Consider the following 22,857-nt stretch of genomic DNA (forward strand, 5'->3'; position numbering starts at 1 on the left):
AGTTATGCATATACATATATCCACTCCTTTTTAGATTCTTTTCCCGTATAGGTCATTACAGAGTATTGAGTAGAGTTCCCTGTGCTATACAGTAGGCCCTTATTAGTTATCTATTTTATTGTAGTGTGTGTATATGTCAATCCCAGTCTCCTAATTTATCCCTCCCCACCCCTTTCTCCCTGGTAACCATGTTTGTTTTTTACATCTGTGACTCTATTTCTGTTTTGTAAATAAGTTCATTTGTACCATTTTTTTAGGTTCTACATATAAATGATATCATATGATATTTGTTTTTCTCGCTCTGATTTAACTTCATAGTATGACAATCTCTAGATCCATCCATGTTGCTGCAAATGACATTATTTCATTCTTTTTTATGGCTGGGTAATATTCCATTGTATATTTGTACCATATCTTTTTTAAACATTCCTCTGTCGATGGACATTTAGGTGCTTCCATGTCCTGGCTATTGTAAATAGTGCTTAGCTTATTTTAGTTGATTCCTTTGGCTGTGTTGGTGAATCACAACCTTCTGTAACCTCCTAAGAAATAATTCATGGGGAGTATATTTTTTGAGTGCTTGTATGTCTAAAGATGCTCTTGAGAATTCTAATGTTACTCTAGTGTAAAATCCCCCTTTTTTTTGGTCTATTTTTTTGGTCCCCCTTCTGTCTGAAAGCTGAAATTTTATTTTATATTTTCCCCCAGTGTTCTGAAATTTGACTGTCTTGGAGTAGGTTGTTGTTGTTTTTTTTTTTTTCCCCCCAAATATCCATTGTATTGGCCATTCAATCTGGTTATTCACCTTTGGGAAAATTCACCGAATTATTTCTTTTTTTTTTTTTTATTTTTTTTTTATTTGTGGTATGCGGGCCTCTCACTGTTGTGGCCTCTCCTGTTGCGGAGCACAGGCTCCGGACGCGCAGGCTCAGCGGCCATGGCCCATGGGCCCAGCCACTCCGCGGCATGTGGGATCCTCCCAGACCGGGGCACCAACTTGTGTCCCCTGCATCGGCAGGCGGACTCTCAACCACTGCGCCACCAGGGAAGCCCTGAATTATTTCTTTGATTATTTCTTCCCCTCTGTTTCCTCACTTCTCTCCAGAATGTCTGTTATCTAGATATTGAGTATCCTGGACTCACCTTTAATTTTCTCATTCTTTTTTTTCCCCTTTGTTGTTGTTGAAAAAGAGAAGTAAAAGATTATTTTAATTTTTTCTGTATAGCTATTTACTTAAGGAAGAAAGTAGTTTGAAGCACTTTTGATATCTATTATAAATATGATAAATTGATACATATGATCTTGTTTAGAAAAAATCATGTGTTCTGGTTAATATTTTCTGATATATTTTCTATTTACTAATTCTGTGCCTCATCTCTTTTCAAAACTAGTCATTGTACTTTTAGTTTCATTTTTTATATTTCTTATTTCTACAAGTTCTATGTAGTTATTTTAAGAATCTCTCTTAGGAAGGGAGAAAAAGGAACTGAAATGAGTATTCAGTGAGCCACTAGTTGTTTTGAGGATTAAATACATAGTGGATATTCAGGAAATGATAGGATTGAACAAATATAATACCATTAATTTTTACCTTTTGATTTGTGTAGATCCTGTCTTGAAGAGTCTGTTGGTATATCCTTAAGAAATTTGAAGATTAGTTTCAAAAGTCTAGCCAATTAAAAAATTTAAAAATTAGGAAATAATTTTCTAAATACAATAAATCTGCAATGCTAATAGACCTGTGTTTTACTTTAGATGAAGCTGAGTGATCACATTCAGAGTAGAGTTCTTCACATTTTATAAAATGTGAAGAAATTATAAAATTTTATAAATTTATAAAATCACGTTTCTTTTGATGATAAAATAAACGTTATAAGAAAAAGAAAATTGTATTTAAAAAAAAAATAAATTTATTTATTTATTTTGGGCCACGTTAAGTCTTCGTTGCTGCACGCGGGCTTTCTCTAGTTTTGGCGAGTGGCGGCTACTCTTGATCTCTTGATTGCGGTGCACGGGCTTCTCATTGCGGTGGCTTCTCTTGTTGCGGAGCATGGGCTCTAGGCACGTGGGCTTCCGTAGTTGTGGCACACAGGCTCAGTAGTTGTGGCTCGTGGGCTCTAGAGTGCAGACTCAGTAGTTGTGGCACCTGGGCTTAGTTGCCCTGCGGCGTGTGGGATCTTCCCGGAACGGGGCTGGAACCCGAGTCCCCTGCAATGGCAGGTGGATTCTTAACCACTGCACCACCAGGGAAGTCCGTTGTTTTTTATTCTTGTCAACTTCTTATATAAAGTGTGGCCTTTTAATGTTTGTTTTTATGTTTCAGATCTTGTATTTTCCTTGCATGGCTTCACTAATGTGTCGTCACTAAATTCTGCTGCTAGAAAGGGAATAGAATGTGTTTTGCTTTGACATGCTTAGTTCTCTGTTGTCAATTTTGCCAAGGCTAGACAGTGCATACTCACAGTGTCATCATGTATTGCACCCATGACACTCCAATTGCTGGTTTGATTTTTGTTGAGGGTGACCTATTTCTTTATGTTTACATCTTCTTTGATACCATGTTTTATTATATAAACCTCAAGCGAGGTTTGCTCTTTGCTCTTTTAAGTCCTTTTCTTGGTTTAGTTCAACTTATTTTTATTGTTTTAGTGCAGTTATTAATATCTTTCTCAGCACTTATATACATTAAAAAAATTAATCTATTGTCCCTTAAAAAGTACATGTGTTCCGTTAGAGGAATTGTCTGCCTTTATTAGTAAAGATTGATGAGGTAGAAAGTCTATTCTATTGTTTGGCCTTTCCATTACCGTCTTATTTATTGTGGCTTGCTGTGTGCAACACAATGTTAGGTTTGTGGAAGATGTAAAGATGGAGAACAGTCCTGACTTCAAGGTCTCATATGCTTGAATGAGAAATAATATACACATATATGTATATGCATATGTGGTTGACCCTTGAATGACATGAGTTTGAGCTGTGCAGGTCCACTTACACATGGAATTTTTTCACTAAATACATACTATAGGAAAACATGATCTACGGTTGGTTGCGTATTACATGCATGCGTGGATAGGGAGGCCTGACTGTAAAGTTATACACAGATTTTTGACTGCTAGGGGTGGGGATTGGTGCCCCTAACCCCTGTGCTTTTCAGGGGTCAACTGTGTATCTAATATATATATATATATATATATATACACACACACACATATATGTATATATATTTGTAATGTCAAATATATATATTTCTTTATTTAAATATATGTGTGTGTATATATGTACACATACATACATATATATAACAGGGTTGCAAACTGGAAAGAAGTAAGGGCCTTAAAAGAGTGCACATATAGTGATGTGGGGATCCAGATAAAGGAGATATTATTTCCTTGAAGGATCAGGGGAGTATGGCAGGTGGCATTAGGACTTACTTTGCAGAATGGATATGATCTGGACATGATGGGTATTCCGGACAAAGTGACATTGTGAACAGTGACAAGAGACGGGAAGCCACAGTTTATTTTTGGAAAATTTCAAGTGGTGCAGCTTGGCTGACACTGTAGGATATGTGTGGGAGGGGAGGAGAGGTGATAGTTGTGGTGGGAGAATGGGTGTGTGAAAGGCAGGCTGAGGTCAGGTAATTGGGAGCATTAATTGGCTTTTCTGTTCTTTAGGGAGCTCAGATTTTTGAGATGAGGAAACATAACAACTATGCTTTGAGGAATGTTGATTTAGTTTGGAGATACTAGTGGCTGGGTGACTCATAGGTGATGAAGTTCAGGCCATAGTTCAGGCCACAGGCAACTAGGGCCTGTTCATTTTCGTACATAGAATTACTATGTATACATATATATCGTACTTTATTAGTTGTTAAATTTTGATTAATGAATCTTACATTTCCAATTAAAATTTCAGATAATTGAAGGCAGCAAATACATGCAGTGTACATTTAAGCAATAACATCTAGTATAAGAGCTCTGTCAATTGGTACCTCTCCATCTGTGGGCTCCTTGGATAAGTGACTAATTTCTTGAGTGGAGAAGAAAAATTATTATGTTTCTTTTTTTGATTTTTCTCTTCCCTTTTTCTTCTCTTATATTTTGTATTTTTCTGCCACACATTTTTCTGGTCTTTTTTTTTTTTTTTTTTTTTTTTTTACGCGGGCCTCTCACTGTTGTGGCCTCTCCCATTGCGGAGCACAGGCTCCGGACGCGCAGGCTCAGCGGCCATGGCTCACGGGCCCAGCCGCTTCCACGGCATGTGGGATCTTCCCCGACCGGGGCACGAACCCGTGTCCCCTGCATCGGCAGGCGGACTCTGAATCAGGGTGCCACCAGGGAAGCCCATCACATTTTTATTTATTTTTGGTTATTCTAGTAATGTGATCGTGTGATATTTACCATCCACAAGGATTTTGTAAATGTGAAATATATCAGCCAGAGTGGTGTTAGGATAAATTGGTAATATACAAACTCAAGGCTTTATGAAATTCACTGTTTTGCTTGATGCTGTGAGCATTATTGAAGAAGAGAAATTGGGGTGGTAAATTGGGTAATACGAAACAAAAATTAATTGAGAGGCTTTGGGATAAGCTCTATGGATTTGCTGATTTTGACTGTTTTCTTTTTACGTATTCTAACTTACAGCCTAATGAATGCATTTTATCCTCTCCAGACTATTTCATATTCCAGTTTTGCCCTCCCTCCTACACCTACCCCAACCCTTCCTTGCCTTCTGTTTTCTGTTTTCAGTGTCCTCTTTGTTGTGTTAGTTTTGGCTTACATTGTACCCTGATTCCAGCTAAGAGGAATCTCGTACCTCTGCATTCTTAGAGGGGATGACGTTTAAACTTTCAGTACAGGTGGGTACTGTGCTTGGTGGTGGAGATTCAGATGTGGTGCCTGCCCTCTGGGAGTGTACAGTCTATTTTGGGAGTCATACATTTGTAAATAAGGGCACCCACGTAACATAAGTTCAAATACAATACTTTCTCTGTGTATAGTAGTCTCCCCTTATCCACGGGGCATATGTTCCAAGACCCCCGGTGGATGCCTGAAATCACAGGTAGTACTGAACCTTCATATACTATGTATTTTTCTTATACATACATACCTGTCATAGAGTTTAATTTATAAATTAGGCTCAGTAAGAGAATATTTGAGTTGCCAGCATCACTGTTCTTGTGCTGTGGGGCTGTCATGAAGTAAAACAAGGCTTTCGTGGGCTTCCCTGGTGGCGCAGTGGTTGAGAATCCGCCTGCCGATGCAGGAGACATGGGTTCGTGCCCCGGTCCGGGAAGATCCCACATGATGCGGAGCAACTAAGCCCGTGAGCCATGGCCGCTGGGCCTGCGTGTCCGGAGCCTGTGCTCCGCAACGGGAGAGGCCACAACAGTGAGAGGCCCGCATACCGCAAAAAAAAAAAACAAAAAAAACACAAGGCTTTCGTGAATGCAAGAACTGCAGTACCTCGGCCGTCCATGTCTGACAACGTGGATGGCTGTTAAGTGCCTAGAGTGTGGGGTACACCGGCCAGAGGGAGGATTCACCTCCTGGGCTGCATGGAGCAGGATGGCACGGGAAGGGGCAGGATTTCATTACCCTACTCAGAATGGCGTGCAGTTTAAAACTTATGAACTCTTTCTGGCATTTTCCATTTAATATTTTTGGACTGCAGTTGACTGTGGGTAACTGAAATTGCCGGAGGCGAAACTGTGGATAAGTGGGACTACTGTATCCTGCTTTCAACCGCTTTTTTTTTTGAGGTTTTGATCCTAATTTTATTGTAAATTTCTACAAGCCATATCTGACTTATTCAACTTTGAATCTCCAATAGATAACTTGATAACTACACAAAGATAGTGTTTGAAGGTTAACTTTTTCTAGATCCTGAGTTACATATCAACAAAGACAAAAGCTAGAAAACATGTCTTCTTTCTTGGGCCCTTTTGAGAAGCCACCCATTCTCAGAATCCTTGATGACTCTTTGATACTAATTTTAAGTGTATAATTCAATGATTTTTAGTAAACGTATAGAGTTGTGCAAACACTACTCCAGTCAGTTTTAGAATATTTCCATTATCCCTAAAGATCTCTCATGCCTGTGAGTTTCATGGAATGTAAATCACACCTCAGTAGAACTGTAAAAAATAAAGGAATGCATAAAAAAAGATCCTTTAAGCAGACTTTCATTTGAACACTTTTAACTTTTTTTTAATTAAAAAATTACTTTAAATTTATATACAGTAAAATTCACTCTTTTTGGTGTACATTGCTTTTAAAACATTTTTTTATTGAAGTATAATTGATTTACAATGTTGTGTTAATTTCTTCTGTACAGGAGTGATTCAGTTATACATATACATACATATATATATTGTTTTTCATATTCTTTTCCATTATGGTTTCTCACAAGATATTGAATATAGTTCCCTATGATACACAGTAGGGCCTTGTTGTTTATCCATCCCATACATAATGGTTTGCCTCTGCTAATCCCAAACTTCCATTCCTTCCCTCCCTTACTTCCCCTCCCCAATGGCAACCATAAGTCTGTTCTCTATGTCTGTGAGTCTGTTTTTGTTTCATAGATATGTTGATTTGTATCATATTTTAGAGTCCACATATAAGTGATAGCATATGGTATTTGTCTTTCTGACTTACTTCACTTAATATGATGATATCTAGGTCCATCCATGTTGCTGCACATGGCATTATTTCATTCTTTTTGATGGCTGAGCAATATTCCATTGTATATGTATACACACCTTTATCCATTCATCTGTCGATGGACATTTAGGTTGTTTCCATATCTTGGCTATTGTAAATAGTGCTGCTATGAACATAGGGGTGCATGTATCTTTTCGAATTATAGTTTTGTCTGGGTATATGTGCAGGAGTGGGATTGCTCGATCATGTGGCAACTCTATTTTTAGATTTTTGAGGAACTTCCATATTGTTTTCTGTAGTGGTTGCACCAATTTACATTTCCACCAACTGAACACTTTTATCTTTATGTTAAGGTTTATGTTAAGAAAGATTACCCGTGTTTCATACGGTCTGGGGGGAAGAATCATGATTAATTAATAATGTATGTCATAGTTGTACAAAGGATGAATCTAAGCATTTGAGTGATTAATTTTTATCCTTTTAGTCAACTGTGTTAAGCCAGATACAGATTCCACAGAAAGAACTTGAGACATTTACAAGGAATAATAAACTCTGCAGAAAGAACTTGAGACGTTTGCGAGGAATGATAAACTAAGTGTCAGCTTGCCTATTAGTAGATTGCGATTAGGTAGGAGTGAACTGGCTAAAGAGTGGTTTGGTAATTACATTCTCCTACGCATGCACTGATAGGGATTGCTACTATTCTTGGGAAGGCTCAGAAGATGCAAGAGGAGATGTCTTTAGAAAGCTGTTAATTTTAGGCAGAGACTGAGGAATAGCTTTAAGTAATGGCATGTTGAAGTGCTAAAGGGCTATGCTTTACACGTCCTGATTTCGTCATCTCATGGGGGTTTCTGATTTCCCCTAACCAACACTCAGCACTTTATTTTTTAAAAAATTTATTTATTTTAGGCTGTGTTGGATCTTCGTTGCTGTGCTGGGCTTCCTCTAGTTTCAGCGAGCAGGGGCTACTCATTGCGGTGTGCAGGCTTCTCATTGTGGTGGCTTCTCTTGTTGCAGAGCATGGGCTCTAGGTGCATGGGCTTCAGTAGTTGTGGCACGTGGGCTCAGCAGTCGTGGCTCGCGGGCTCTAGAGCGCAGGCTCAGTAGTTGTGGTGCCCAGGCTTAGTTGCTGCACGGCAGGCATGTGGGATCTTCTCGGACCAGGGCTCGAACCCGTGTCCCCTGCATTGGCAGGAAGATTCTTAAGCACTGCGCCACCAGGGAAGTCCCTCAGCATTTTAAGTATGAGTCCTTTACACTCATGGGATAAAGGAGGTATTCCAAATAAATAACTAGTACTTAGTGGGGGGATCAAAAATGTTTTTCATGCGAATAAGCTCTCAGGAGGCGTGATGATGACTTCACTGGCACAAAATGGAAGGAAAACAGTCTTGGGCGTAGAATGGGATGGGGTGCAGTAGAGTATGCATAGGGGGCCACGATCTCTTCTTCATGCATCACCCCTGTCTAGGGGAATGCCCATCGGTCCCACAAATGTTTAAATTATATCTTGTGGAGGAGATGGTGTTGAGAGTGCCCTAATTAAAGGTTTACCCAAGGGCATAGGTAAATTTTGTTCTCCTCTTATAAGGTGTAAGATCCATCTAGACCTGTGAGAGGCTTTTGGAAGCTAATCAGTGGGCCTTTATAGCCGTTACATTGCCATAAAATTGCCCATCTTTCTCTCTGGTTCCTGAGGTCATATATATTCTGTGAGAATCAGGGCAGTGATGTGTAAATGATACACTCTGTTGACGGCCGGAGGAGCAGTTGGGTATAAATTGCATTAGGACGTTTTTCATAAGCCCTCACTAGATAAGATTAATAATTTCATGAAGGACTGCTTCTAGGAAAGGAATGAGTACTGTAGTCCTAATCCTTGTTAATTATCTTCCACTGCAGTGAGAGAGTGTGTTCAGCCTTTGGTAATGCAGGGGCTGTTGACATTTGAGAGATTAATGTGCACCTTGTAGCTGGGAAGTATGAACGTCAGTAATCGAGTATGTTAACTTACATTAAGGAGCTTTTCATGTTGCCTTTAGAATTCTCATTCCTCCACTGTGAGAAAATTCTTCTTGCTCTGAGTTCAGGTTGGGTTTTTGAAGAGAAATGAAGAGGTGCTGCTGTCTGCACAGAAAGCTGCATTGTCTTGGCGGATGTGAAAGTCCTTAGGTGTGAATTGAGGGACTTGCTGAGCTTCACAGACTGATTTTTCTTTTCTTTTTTTTTCCCACAGGCATTTGTTTCTGGGGAGGCAGGGAAGTGGAGAGTCTTGGCCATATCCTGTGATCTGCTTTTATCCAGGATATGTTACAGATAGGTAGACATGTGTGACTCAGAAATATCTTGGTCCTTAACAGCCTCCACCTGGCTGTCTTTTAAGAGGACAGTCTTCTTTATTAGTTTGACTTTTTTTTTGCCTACCCCGGAAAGAAATTAAATTATTTGGCAATCAGCTTTAACCCATCAGTCAGTCCTCTCTCTGGAGATTCTTTGTTAGGAGTGGCTAGTTCGCATTATGTTACAGTTACATTTAAATGGGCCTTTGTAGACCTTAATAAAGTTTTTAATCTCTTCAGCTGTTAAATCAAACAACCTCCCTCCCTCCCTCTCGCTCTCTCTCCGTCTGTCCCCCCCACCCCCCACCGCCCCGAGTGTTTTGGTTGTAGTTTAACCTGATAACTTTATATGTCAGTGAATTTCATTAATCTTAAGCAAGATATTTTGTACTTGGGTTATATGTTTTACCCCCCTGATTTTAAGGACTACTCCATAATCCCTCTGCAAAATTTATGGAAATGCAATTTTAAGAAGTAACTTGGGCCAGATTGAATTTCTTCTTATACTTGGAGTGATGCTAGATGTTGTGGATCTCTCTTTGGAGTAGAGAGCTGAAAGAAGACTATTGAGTTATCTTAGGTTATTTTATAGGAATTAAGGAATGATGCTTAATTATGTTTTTAAAAAATTTTTATTGGCGATAGTTGCTTTACAATGTGTTAGTTTCTACTGTACAGCAAAGTGAATCAGCTATACGTATACAAATATCCCCTTTTTCGGATTTCCTTCCCATTTAGGTCACCTAGGTTCTCATTAGTTATCTGTTTTATACCCAGTATCAATAGTGTATGTGTGTCCATCTCAATCTTCCAGTTCATCCCACCCCCGCCTTCCCCCTTGGCGTCCATCTCTTTGTTCTCTATGTCTGTGTCTCTATTTCTGCTTTGTAAATAAGATTGTCTATACCAATTTTTTCAAATTCCACATATATGCTATTAATTTTGTTTTATAAATAATTAGAAAATTAAAAAAAATATTTGTGATATGATAGAATGTGTACTGGATTAGGAGACAGGAAATCTGAGCTACTTATTAGCTCTGTAACCTCAAGTCGTCATTCTTTTTGGACCACGTTTTGCTGCACTGCATTGGGCACAGACAGTAGGTGGTGGTTTTAGCAAGCTGCTCAAGTACCAAGGACATCTAGTATAGGCTACTAGGTAGCATTTAACAGAGCAAAATTGTGGCAGGGAGTTTGGTAACAGGCATTATGGAAATTCATTGTCGGGGACAGCTGGCAGGCAGCAGTTAGCAGGATTCAGTGCGGGGAGGTAGGGTTCAAAGACAAGACTTATTTCCCTGAGAGAACAAGTTTGAGAAAGACTTAAAAAATTAAACTATTGGTATTGAAGTAGAAGGTGAGAATTTGGTTTCAGAACCTGGACTGTTCTGAAATCAGGATTCAAAGTAGACATGGAACGGATCAGACAGAGGGATGCTGGACGTATTACATCGTGCTTTTGCAGGGAAGTTGCCTAAAGCCGTCGTAATGATGGGGAGGGAATTAAAGTTTTAGATGATATGATCATTGTCCTCAGCTGTGGATTGAGGGATGGCAACAGGGCAGACACATTCAAGAAATCCAAGATGAACAGGATTTTTAATATTGAACTAGTAAGATTTTTGCAGCAAAGAATATTTAAGATCAAATTAGAATGAATTAAAATTGGGGACATTTCCATGATCCCAAGAGAAGGACGGCTTCTAGCTGTGAAGGTAGTAGGTAACGGTTTTTGAGCCCTTACTTTGCCAGGCATGGTCTTAAGTACTTTTAATTTGGGGGCATGTAAAGTTTTCTCCCTCCCTCCCTCCTTCCCTCCCTCCCTCCCTGCCTCCCTCCCTCCCTCCCTCCTTCTTCCCCCTTCCTTGCTTGTTGTATGCCACAAGCCCATTGGTCATTGGACAGGGAACATACAAGAGTTTCTTGCTCTGTTATTTCAAATTCATATCCTTGGCTTTAAGGAGTTTTAAGCCACTAGATGGCAGGTTCTTTTCACCAATTACTAGACTGAAGACCCTTCTTGATAACCTAGTTATAACTCTTCTTGTAATCAATTTGTAGGCTCACCTTTAGCTCTCCCAGGGCTTCCGGATCCCGTCTGGTGTGATGCTTGGGGCACACATTCCGTCCCTCCCTTTCTTTCCTCGGATGGGCCTGACCACGCTCTCGTCGCTGCCGCGCGCCCTGCCCTGGCCTCTGCCTTTCCTCCTGCGCGTTTAATTCGCTCCTTGTGGTTTTCGGCTCCATCACTTACAGTTTATTTTTCTTGTCTGATACAAAAATTCCTGCTTTGAAGTTTAGACTCGTAGAGTGTCAGCTGGAGGAGAGTTTGATCCATCATTTGGCTCAGGCCCTTCATTTCTCAGGTGGGGGGACTGAAGCCTGGAGAGGTTAAGCCAAGGACAGCGGGGGCTCCGGGTCGGATTCATCTTCGTGCCCCTGCAGTTCTGGGCACATAGTGTGCAGATAGATGTTTCCTGAATGAAACAGCTGTGGTGAGTGCTTTGAAGGATACAGACACGGTCTCTGTGTCCGAGTGGCTTAACGTTTAGTGATGGAGGCACGATTTAAGTAACTGTTACCGTTTTGAAGGTAGCAGGTGATAATGTGCTCGGGAAGCGAGCAAGATAAACCAGTCTGTGTTGTTAAGGACCCTTCGAACTTTCTGCCCTGCTACCCCTGCTAACCTTTCGCAGGCTGGGGGCACTCACTGCGTTTCTCACCATCCTCCCAGCACGCCATTTACAGACGCGTCTCCGCGCTCTTGTGCATCGAGTTCTCCTGGCTGAGCGGGCTCTTCGCCTGATCCCTTTATCTGTTTGGGAAGTTGTTTAAAGGATAAACCTTTCTCCGGCGTTACCTGGTGAAGCCTTCCTTGGCTTCTTCCTCCACGCAGTTAGTTGGTCCTTGAGGCTATTTTCGTATTTGAACCTGATACACCTGATTCCTAGACCTCTGATTTTCCTATTGTCCACAAGATTTTGAGGTTGAAGATTATTGGGAAAGTTCTTTCTCCTACTCTCATGTTTTTGTTAACGAGTAGTTTAAACTCCTACACATCGAGGGCTTTAGTCTTCAGAATTTAATATGTACTATAGAAATTCCATATTGCTTTATGTCTTTATAGAATAATTTAAAAATAATCACTTGCTTCAAAATGTGATGCCTGAAGTAAGTACATAAGAGCCAAATACTGTATATTTAAGGAGGTTTTGCTTACCACTGCATGTAAATATTTCTGGGTGGAGGAGCTTACTGCAACAGAAAATAACATTAATGATATAAGTTATTTTCTGCAGTATTGTCTGCGGTTTTAATTTTTTTTTTTTTTTTTTTTTGCGGTATGCGGGCCTCTCACTGTTGTGGCCTCTCCCATTGCGGAGCACAGGCTCCGGACGCGCAGGCCTAGTGGCCATGGCTCACGGGCTTAGTTGCTCCGCGGCATGTGGGATCTTCCCGGACCAGGGCACGAACCCGTGTCTCCTGCATCGGCAGGCGGATTCTCAACCGCTGCGCCACCAGGGAAGCCCTGCGGTTTTAATTTTTGCAAAAATCTAGTCATTCTTTCAGTAGTAAATCACAGAATGCTTAAGATGTAACTATTAACATATAAACAGCTTCAAAATGTCACACAGCAAATGATATGCTAATTTCATTTTCAGTATTTGACTAGACTTGTGGGTTGATACTAAGCGTTACAGCCAATTTACTGAATTTTTTTCTCTTGGACTTCATTAACTGGAAGAAATTTAGGTACATAATTTGGGATACTGTATCTTGATTTTCCTCTTTTTAAGTTGGAAACAGAGAGACTAGTACAGGGAATGATTTAATGAACACCTAAGTACCTACTAACCAGCATTAACAAATATTGAGATTATATTTTTTACTTAAGGTGTGTATGTATGTATGTGTATAGTTATACCCAGATATCAAATAAAAGAGAGACAATAGTACAGACAAAACTTCTTCCATTCCTCTGTCTCACTTTCCCTTTCTAGAGGCAGCCTGCTCTCATGGTTTTAGTTTGCGACCTTCCAATATGTATTTTTATATTTGTTCTTTTTACACTCTATGTTTCCCTGAACAGTTTACTGAATTTATTTATCCCTTTTAAACATTTAAAATATTTCCAGTTTTTCTTCATTATAAATAGTGCTACATGAGGTATTCTTTTACCAAGAGATAAATATACCTGTGCAAGAATTTCCTAGAGTTGTTTTAGAACTCAATTTGGGGTATTTTTTGGGAAGGGGTGCATTTTTTAGATATTGTCTCATATCATTCTCCAAAATGATTACTACAGCCTTGCCAATAGTTTTATGAGAGTTACTGTGTCTCTAAGCGTAGAGGGTGGCTGGTATAAATCTTTGTTGCTTTGATCTGCATTACTGGCTTTTGTATTTCTCTTCCTGTGACTTGCTTATCCTTTGTCCTTTTTTCTTTTGGGCTGGTTGTGGGAGATCTTTATGGATTCTGTCTGCTAAAACATATACTCTGTTAGTTTTATGTCGTATAAATAACTTTTCCTGGTGTGTGCCTTGTCTTTGCACTTTATGGAGAGGAATTTTAGATTTTAATATGGTCAGATTTGAAGGAGAACATCCTAATGACACTAGGGTAGGAAAGTTTTTGACAGGTCAGGATGCACAAAGCACAAGCCATCAAGGGAAAGGTTATCAGTGTGAATGGCGTTGGCTCTTTTTAAGAACTCTACTCTCACATGTGAATTTTATATTGTCTGGTTCCATTACATCAGTTTGTTCAGTTCCATAAGAAATTCTGTTGGGATTTTATTTGAAATTTCTTTCAATGTATAGATTAAGAAGAATTGGCATCTTTAAGGTATTGAGAGTTCGTCGAAGAACATGGTGTGTCTCTTTATGCATAACTCTGTGTCCTTCAGGAACATTTTGAAATTTTCTCCCTGATGTTTTCCTTTACGAGCTTCTCGCCTTAGCGTTCTCTGCTGCCCTCTTTATCACTGTGACTCCCCACCCCTGTTGCCAGGACCCTGTTCTTCTCCCTGCCTCATCTCCTCATATCTTACTGCTGCAACCTAGCAAGGGTGAGGGCGGGCAAGGGGAAGGGGGCTGTAGCATGTCTCTCTCTGTGCTACTTCAGGACGAAGCCGGAGCTTTAGATTCACTCACTCAGGAGACATTTATTGCATATATGATGGTGGGCCTCGGACGTCTCTCATTTCCATCGACTGTTTTCAGTTTAGTTACATGGTGTCACTTCACTTTGGCTAGAGTTGCCCAGGAAGCCCGTTCTAACACTGTGATCATGATGAAGAAGGTTTATCTACTAGGCCAGGCATCACTGCCAACTTGCTTTTGTTTTCCTAAATCACTTGTAGCTGAGCCCTGGTCCACATTGAGTCCTGTGAGTCAGTAAAGTAATGGACCAAATTAACATCTTGAATTGGGATTGATACCCCTTTGCACGTATAGCTGAAGATAACCCTTCAGTAGATGTGGACTGGGTTATCTCCATATATGGCTATTATCTTTGCACCACTTAATTCTAGGCTCTCAGCTGTTCTTTCTTTCTATGTGCCCTTACTTAGAGAGTGAGCTTTCTGAATGCAGGGAGCATACCTTGTTCGTCTCTGTATACTCAGTGCCCTGCACGTTGCCTGGCACACAATAGCTGCTGGTTACCCGTTTTGTGAATATGTTGATGAACGCGTCTCAGTACCCCCTCCCTTTAAACACAAGTAAGCACACACATGCCTGTCTGCACGGGTGAACACACGCACGGTCTTATAGCTGGAGCATGAGTGTCCCAAAGCTGCCATACCATCTGGCGGGAACAATACACGATTAGTTCCATCGTTCTGCCTTCCTCCCACTTACTCTTCAGTCAGGCATGAATGGAGGAAAGGCTGTTTGGAAGCAGTTATTGAATCTCTTTTATTTTTATTTATCTTTGAATACATCTTTATTGGAGGATAATTGCTTCACAATACTGTTTCTTTTAGTTTCTGTTGTGCAACAAAGTGAATCAGCCATATGCATACACATGTCCCCATATCCCCTCCCTCTTGCGTCTCCCTCCCACCCTCCCTATCCCACCCCTCTAGGTGGTCACAGAGCACCGAGCTGCTCTCCCTGTGCTATGTGGCTGCTTCCCGCTAGCTATCTATTTTACATTTAGATTTCCCATTGTTTAGATTGCATCTTTGAAGTGTTATTTGAAGTATTTTTCTTTTTTCAACTGTATTTTTTTCAAATTGGTAGATAGAGCCAGAGGAATGGTACGATTTTATCTGCATTAGGTCTACTTATTTTTTTGAAATTGTTCTGGTGTAAAAATCATTTGAGCAGAATGGTTGCTATAGGCAAGTAATACTCGTACTCCTACCTTGACTTTGGACCAAAATCTCTTTTGCCCTGGTGAACGGGGTTAATTACGTGCTAGCTCTGAGGACTGGTGGAGGGTAGAAATAGCCCAGCGGGTTGCTTCAAGCATCTTCTCAAAGTTTGTTGCTTATGATTTGCTGTGATGGAAACTTGTTAGACTATATATAAAAGCAGTAGGAAAAAGGCTTTGAGTGAAGGCTCAAGTTGTGTTTGCAAATAAGCACATTTACATCACTTTATGAATTTTGAGACTTTGAGTTGGGCTAAGCTCTGTGGCTAAACCTAGAAGGGTTTTATGCAGTTTTGAAAGTTTTACATCTGAGAGTATCTGTAGAGATGAGAGTTTTAAAAATTATTATTGTTGTTTTTTTTATTGTTGTTAGCTTAGTTCAGAATAGGAACTAACATGGTGTTGTAGGTCACTTGTGCTTCAAAAACAGACTGACAGAAAAAGAGATCATAATGCTGTATACCTTAAGCTTATACAGTGCTGTATGTCAGTTATGTCTCATTAAGAGTGAAAAGAAAAAGAAAGTTAAGAAGGTGGTCAAATGAGAAGAGGGCAGTTGGTGGAATTAGAAACTGACAGGTTGTCTGAAGTCTGGGGCTGGGAAGCAAACAAGATGTGTGTTAGTTTTCTGTGGTTGCTCTAAGAGATTACCACAAATTTAGGGGCTTAAAATAAATTTATGTTACCTTTCTGGAGGTGAGAAGTCCGAAATGGGTCTCACTGAACTAAGATCAAGGTGTCAGCAGGGCTGTGTCCTTGCTGGAGGCTCAGGGGGACAGTCTGTCTTCTTACCTTTGCCGGCTTCTAGAGCAGCCCAGCTTCCTCGGCCCCTTCTGTCCTCAAGACCAGCAGTGAGTGGGCGAACCTTTTTCTCAAACATCACATCACTGTGACACTGACTCTCCTGCTTCCCACTTCTGCTTCTAAGGGCTTTTGTGGCTATTTGGGTCACCTGGGAAATCCAGGATACTCGCCCTGTTTTGAGGCCATTTGCTTAGCAACCTTAAATCCACGTGATGCAGCATGTTCACAGGTTCTAGAGATTAAGACATGGGCGTCTTGGGGGGGCCATTATTCTGCTTGCCCCACAAGGTAAGCAGAATTAACAGAGGACAGGTGTTGCTTTCTGCACTAACAAGTAGAGCTCTGTCTGACTGCCCTCGAGCATACCTTTCTACTGAGGGTCTCAGCGGGCTGTATTGAGTAACTCAGTCTTACCTCATGAGGTACTTAGAATTATAGAAAATTTAAGAGTTATCATTGGTCAACATAACCATAAAACCAAGTCAGTCTTTTGATACGCCAACTCTGAGGAGTCTTAGGAAGTGTCATTTCCTTCCCCCTTTTGATTTCTATGCAGAAACTAAAATTTTTAAAGTTTTGATTGATCTATGAGCATGGTCTAGAAAAAGATAAGCACTAATTTGTTGCGTGAGGAAGTGCATCCTTTTTTTTGACACAGTGGTGGGCCTGGTGATGATAGATATCAGGTACGTTTTGATGTACCTGATGTTGTTTTCTGTCGTTTGGGATAGTGGTAGATTGTGTAGTGGGGGGCGTTGTGTGGACATGACCAGAGAAACCTGGTCTTCCTCTTAAGCAGCAGGGAGTTTCCTGCTGCCTGTAGGGAGGGCCTTTTAAAAAAATTGAGACATTGAGAAGGATGTGGCTTCTCTCTTCTGTTACTCCATTGCCTCATCGCTGTTGGGGACAACGAGTGTTTTCCTTTAATATATCAGAAGTTTTACTTTCAGACATTTTTCTTTTTTCTATAGGTGATTATGATGTCTTATACGTTCCCTGCCAGATTTACTAAACATGACTTAACTTTAAAAGTCATGACTGTTGGGTTCCATTATTAATCAGCTTAGTTTGTGTAGTGGTCACATAGTCTTTTAACTTTTAGTACTTGATAGACTGCTTGTCCTGTGGGTAACTGGCCTCTAATTGCCATGAAGTATAACAAACAGAAAAGTGAACCAGTCATAATGTACAGTCTTATTTCGGTATAGTTATTAGTGTCTCATTCACAGCAATCCCAGCTGTCATTTCTTTCTAGCATCTGTAATTTTGCCCTCATTGCTTCCGATGCACTGCTGTTAACTAGTACATATGTGTCTATGTGAGGTGACGTATCTGTTTATTAAAGTTTATTGGTGTTGATGTAGTTCCTTAGATATTCAGTGGCCAACCTGAAAACATTTTTTTTTCTCATTTCTAAGTTCTCATCCGAGTTTCAGATGTTTGAATGTGTAAATGAAGGTGAAATTCTAGTTGAAAACCCATCTGGTTTTCTACTGGTTGTTTCCTCTAAAATATTTACCTTCTAGGATTAGTATGTACTAATTTTATTTCCGTTTTCCTTGTGAAGGTTTCTGCTCTCTTTTGTTGTTGTCTTATTCCTGTTTGTAATTTTTCAATTCTTTTTATCTTTCTCTCTTTTAGACTTTTACTGGTCGGTGGATGTGAAACTGCTGAAGTGGGCATTCCAAAAGCTGCTAGCTGTGGACTCTCGGCCTGGAGAGTTCTTTCAGGATCACCGTATTATAAGCCAGTTACTCATGGTGGAGACAGGGTCACTGCAGTAAGTCTTAGTTGTGGTATTTCACTTTGCTAATAGGTCTTAGGTAAGCCCTTTGTAAGATACAGAGAAGGAAACAGTTTGCCTTAAATGAAGAAAGTAACCTAATGCAAGTGAAATTTTAGGACTTCTTTCAAATATCAAATTTATCTAAAGCATGTTTTATTTAACTTGGGCCTCAGTTTTAGTAACAATATTTGCAGATATCAGAAAAACAACCTAACAGTAATCCCGTTACTTGCGTTTGCTTATTTAGACATTAACATTTTGCATTTGCTTATTTAGACATTAACATTTATTAAATCCCTTTTGATGTGCCGGCAGCCGTTCTGAGCGCTGTTACAGTGTATTAGCTCATCTAATTCTCAGTAACCCTTTGAGGTAGGTATTGTTAGTAGCTCCAGTCTGTTGATGAGGAAAGTGAAATTTAGCTGGGTCACCCCACTAGCAGGTGGCAGAATGGGGTACGAACGCGGGCATGAGTTCCCCTGTTCAAGTTCTTAACTGCCTTCGTGCTTCCATTTTGTTCCATACTGATCAGTAGTATTCGTCGCACCATATTCATTTATTCATTCTTTAATTGAATTTCTGTTTTCGGTCGGTCACTCCTTTATGCTGTAATAGTCGGTATAGGCTAGGCTCTGCGTGATAATAAAAACAGCCACATAAACAAACAAATGAAAAATCCTGACATTTCTGTGGGTTACCCGATGAAAGTGTGTTCCTTATTTGTGGCAAAGCCTGCTGTTGATATCATGACTGCCCTGAACAACTTGTGCCAAGTGATGGCTGAAGGGTATATGTGGAGGCTGGTGACCTCTTGAGGGCCCACTGTCTCACTTTACGGCCTTAGGAGGGGGAGGAGAGGACTAAACGGTGGGACTTCGTAACCATCTTACGCCAGAACTGACGTCGCTTCTGCTCGCAGTTCATTTACTGAAATGAATCATGTGGCCCCTCCTACCTTCAAGGGGCCTGGGAAGTAGTTTCCTGTGTGTCCAGAAGGGCAAGAAAAACTAGATGTTAGTGAATATTAATTGTTCCTACCATATTGGCCACTCTGTGATAATATATATCTTGGGTTTTTTTTGTATAAACTGTATGATCATAATTACGTGCGCTGTGCTTAGCCTGATATTTGGTGGGCACTCAGATACAGTATTTTTCTAATGAGGGAAGAAACCAAGAAATTAAGGTGAAACATGGTGCAAGTGAATGTGCTCTGCTAGTTATTCCTATGAATGTATTTGTTCCATTATTTCTGCCTCAAAATATATAGATTTCAAAATAATCCTGTAAAACAATGGTTAAACGTGTTCACGTTGAAGAAGAGCTAGTGAAGAAGTACTCTTGAAAAGAAACCTTTAGCAATCCTAGTAAGCCTTCCGTTAATTATTTTCTGGAGTTTTTAGCATATGCTGAAATATGTGATCGTGAATTTAACCCAACAAAGTAGTAGGGTTTTTTTTTTTTTTAAATTAGGTCAACTTATTGGCTCAATATGGCACCAGACCTTAGAACAGTTTATATTCGTACATCGGTTTATTCAGTTCTGTGTCGTGTGCTTTTTCTTTCATTCGTGGTCCCTCCACTCACTCTAGCACCCATTTATTCTCTCTGCGGGATCCAGTAAGGAGTCCAGTTTGAGTGTTATTAGCCACATTTCACAGGTGAGGAGCCTAAGGCCCTGGGAGATCTTAACAACTAAAAATAGGGCAGCAGGGGTGCAACCAGATTTTGTAGCTCCTGTTTAGCACTTTCTCACTCCCCAGGTGAAATTACATACATCTCATTGGCATTGTCAAATTTATGCTGTGATGATTATCCCATAATTTATTTTTTAAAAAAGAGTGAGTTAGCAGTTGGACATGTTATTTCATATTTGTTATAATTTAGTCATGTTCCTCTCTCCGATTTCACACCCAGCTTGTTGTTTTATATGTGAGATGTATCAGGGCAGATCCTGAAAAGAGTTTGAACAATTTTATCTCTTTGCCTCTGTCTGAGTGTGATGTCTACAGCTTAACTCTGTCTGACTGTGATGTCTGCAGCTTATTTTTTTGTTTTTTAATTTTATTTTTGGCTGTGCCACGAGGCTTGCAGGATCTTAGTTCCCCAACCAGTGATTGAACCCGCGCCCTCAGCGGTGAAAGCGCCGAGTACTAACCACTGGACCGCCAGGGAGGTCCCTGTAGCTTATTTTTAAATGGTTCAGTCAAAAAACAATTTTAAAAAAAGTATACATACACATACAGATAAAGCAAATGTGGCTAAATGTTAGTAATTGGTGAACTCAGGTAAAAGGTATACTGGTATTTCATTGTGTAATCATTTCAACTTTTCAGTAGCTAGGAAATTTGTCAAAATTAAAGGTTGAGGGAAAAAAAGAAAGAATTGTTAAGTATGGAGGATATAAGGCGAGAGAAAGTAGGCAAACTGTGAAGGGCCATTTCAATATGGTGTAATCAAGTATATTTGTGACAGAGTCTGGGACAGGGGAAGGCACGGAGGACTGTTGCTTACTATGAAACCTTTTTTCACCGTGGCTTCTTTAAATTCTCCGTGCTTTCACTTTGCTCCTTACTGAAGTATTGGAATCTGCTCTGCTATGTATGGTCCTTCCCTCTCTGGCCTGAAGCTTCAATATTGGAGTCTCTTAAAAAGAAAATTGCTTGTGCAGTGACAGAATAAGTGGGGAGAAATACTGAATTGCAAAATTGAGTGCTCTGCCATATGATAAACTTCTTGAAATGCTGCAAGTGTACTTTAATTATGTTAGTGCCTTTTTAATGTGTCTTGCAGCTAAACGCACAATCATTCTGTATAACCTTCCCCTACCTCAAAGTAATTTGAAACTATAAGATTAGTTCCTCGTGTCAGGTGGCAGATATTGTTTGTGTCGAACCTCTTATTGTTTGTTTAAGGCTGCTATTGTTTTGGGGTGGATATCGACCGAAAAATGCTGCTGACACATATATTCTCATCTCTCACGAGGCTGCTGGGTTGTAAAAATAGGCTATGCAAAATTCCATATATACCTTGAGCAAAGTTTCCAAATTAATGTCTGTGTCATCTGTAGGAGATAGTTTTATTTATTCATTTGTTCAACATCAAATCACCGACGCAGGTATCAGAACATACAGGTAGCAGCCCTCAAGGGGTTTACTGTACTGGAGGTACAGCTGTGCCCACAAATAAGGGCAAGAAGCTATAGCAGATACCAGGGGAGAGTTCGGTCACTGGGGGGAAGGAAGGAGCCCGGCTCAGGAGTCAGAAGGTTGGGATTGGAATTCTAGCTCAGCACTTACCACTGGTGTCTTAAGGCTCTTGCCAGGATCAAATGAGGTAATATATGGGAAGGCTGTTGATAAACAGTAAAATGTTCTACAGTGTTAATTATTATCTATTTGTATTATTAAGGTGGAAATTTTGGAAAAAATGTATAAAAAAATGAACAAAACTGACTTTTTTGTTATGGATGCTGCTTCCTTTTCAGTATAGAATGTTGTTCTGGAAAAGAACACAGGGTTTTTGAAATCCTGTTTCCCTGAGAAAACACAAGTAACCAAAACATTTTCATAAGATCCTACCACCTGCCTGCATGTGCGCCTAATTTCCGTACCTTTTCTCTTGTTATTACAGGTGAGCTGTGCTTGCGCCAGCCAAGGCCAGCTCCTCTGTTTGTCCGCTGGATCTCACGCTGGCTGACGGACGGATGTTTGTCCAAACCATGAATCTTGCTGCCCATTAGATTTACCAGCAAACAGCATGCATTTGTTTTTCCCATTGTAAAAACGCTTCAGTTTTAGGGGACTTAGAACCTACTAAATCCTGCTACCAGCCCATTTGTTCCTTTCCTTCAGCATGTTCAAGAGTCATCTATACTGGATCCGTTTCCAACTTTTCCTTTCTCTCTTGAATTCACTTGAATGGGGCTTTACCTCCATGATTTCACTGAAACTGTCTTACTGATGTTATCAGTGCCCTCCAGTATTTTACCAGTTTATCAGTTTATTGGTATTCTTTAATTCCTATTAATTGCCTGTACAACCATCACTTAGTTGGTTTTATTTCCCCCTTTTCCTTTTTCCTCCCTTTTCTAGTTGCATTATTTCTATTTTGTCAAAACACACAATATTTATACGATAGTTTCAACCCTCATCGTCATGTTTCTTTAGTCATAGGTGTTCATTTATGTATTTTAAAATGTTCACTGTCCCTTTGTTTGAAGTTTTCCCAGTCACCTCTTGGTTGGATGAAATTATGCTCTAATAGATGTTTTGAGAAGGGCTCGTAGATGAAGAGTTCCTTAAGTTCTTGTCTGTCAGAATTGTTTTTCATAGCCTGGACATTTGAAGGAAAACTTATCTGGATATAAAATCTTTGGTTTACCTGTTCTTTCACTGAACTTTAAAAAAACACAGCACTGTTGTTGCTTTGCTTTGGATGTGGAATTTGAAAAGTTGATGCACGTCAGATTATCTTCTCTTTGTCTGTTACTTGGCCATTTTGTTTGGGGGCCTTGAGGATTTCCTTTATCTTTGAAATCTAGTATCCTTCCTGGAATATTTCTTGGAGCTGATTTTTCTGGGTTAATTTTCCCAGGTACCTGTTCACTCTTTCAATATATAGATTCAGGTCTTTTTTCATTTCTGGGAAGTTTTCTTAGACTATAATTTTGGGCAGTTGTTTTAGATTGACCTTAGTCCCCTTTGCTAGCTTGTCGCATCTGTCCTCCTGGACCCTGCAGTGTTTTTTCAGTCTGCTTTTGCTCACCACAAGCCTGTGTCGGCCTGGGTCGGGGTGGCTGGGAGCGTGGGGGTGGCAAGAGCAGCGGGGATGACACACTGGAGTTTGGCGGGTTTTCTCCTTCTGCTTTACAGTG

General features: G+C 40.1%; 1 protein-coding gene across 8 annotated transcripts in view; it reads left to right on the forward strand.

Moving 5' to 3' along the window:
• The window catches only part of NBAS (NBAS subunit of NRZ tethering complex), a 333,351-nt gene that overhangs the window by 32,556 nt on the left and 277,938 nt on the right, over nucleotides 1–22,857 (forward strand). For all 8 annotated transcript variants that reach the window (XM_067008085.1, XM_067008087.1, XM_059078230.2 and 5 more), the window contains exon 10: nucleotides 17,837–17,975. In XM_067008085.1, the coding sequence (XP_066864186.1) occupies nucleotides 17,837–17,975 (139 nt within the window). The remainder of the gene's footprint in view (nucleotides 1–17,836; nucleotides 17,976–22,857) is intronic.

The sequence above is a fragment of the Kogia breviceps genome, chromosome 11 (assembly GCF_026419965.1).
Source record: "Kogia breviceps isolate mKogBre1 chromosome 11, mKogBre1 haplotype 1, whole genome shotgun sequence".
Taxonomy (NCBI): Eukaryota; Metazoa; Chordata; class Mammalia; order Artiodactyla; family Physeteridae; genus Kogia; species Kogia breviceps.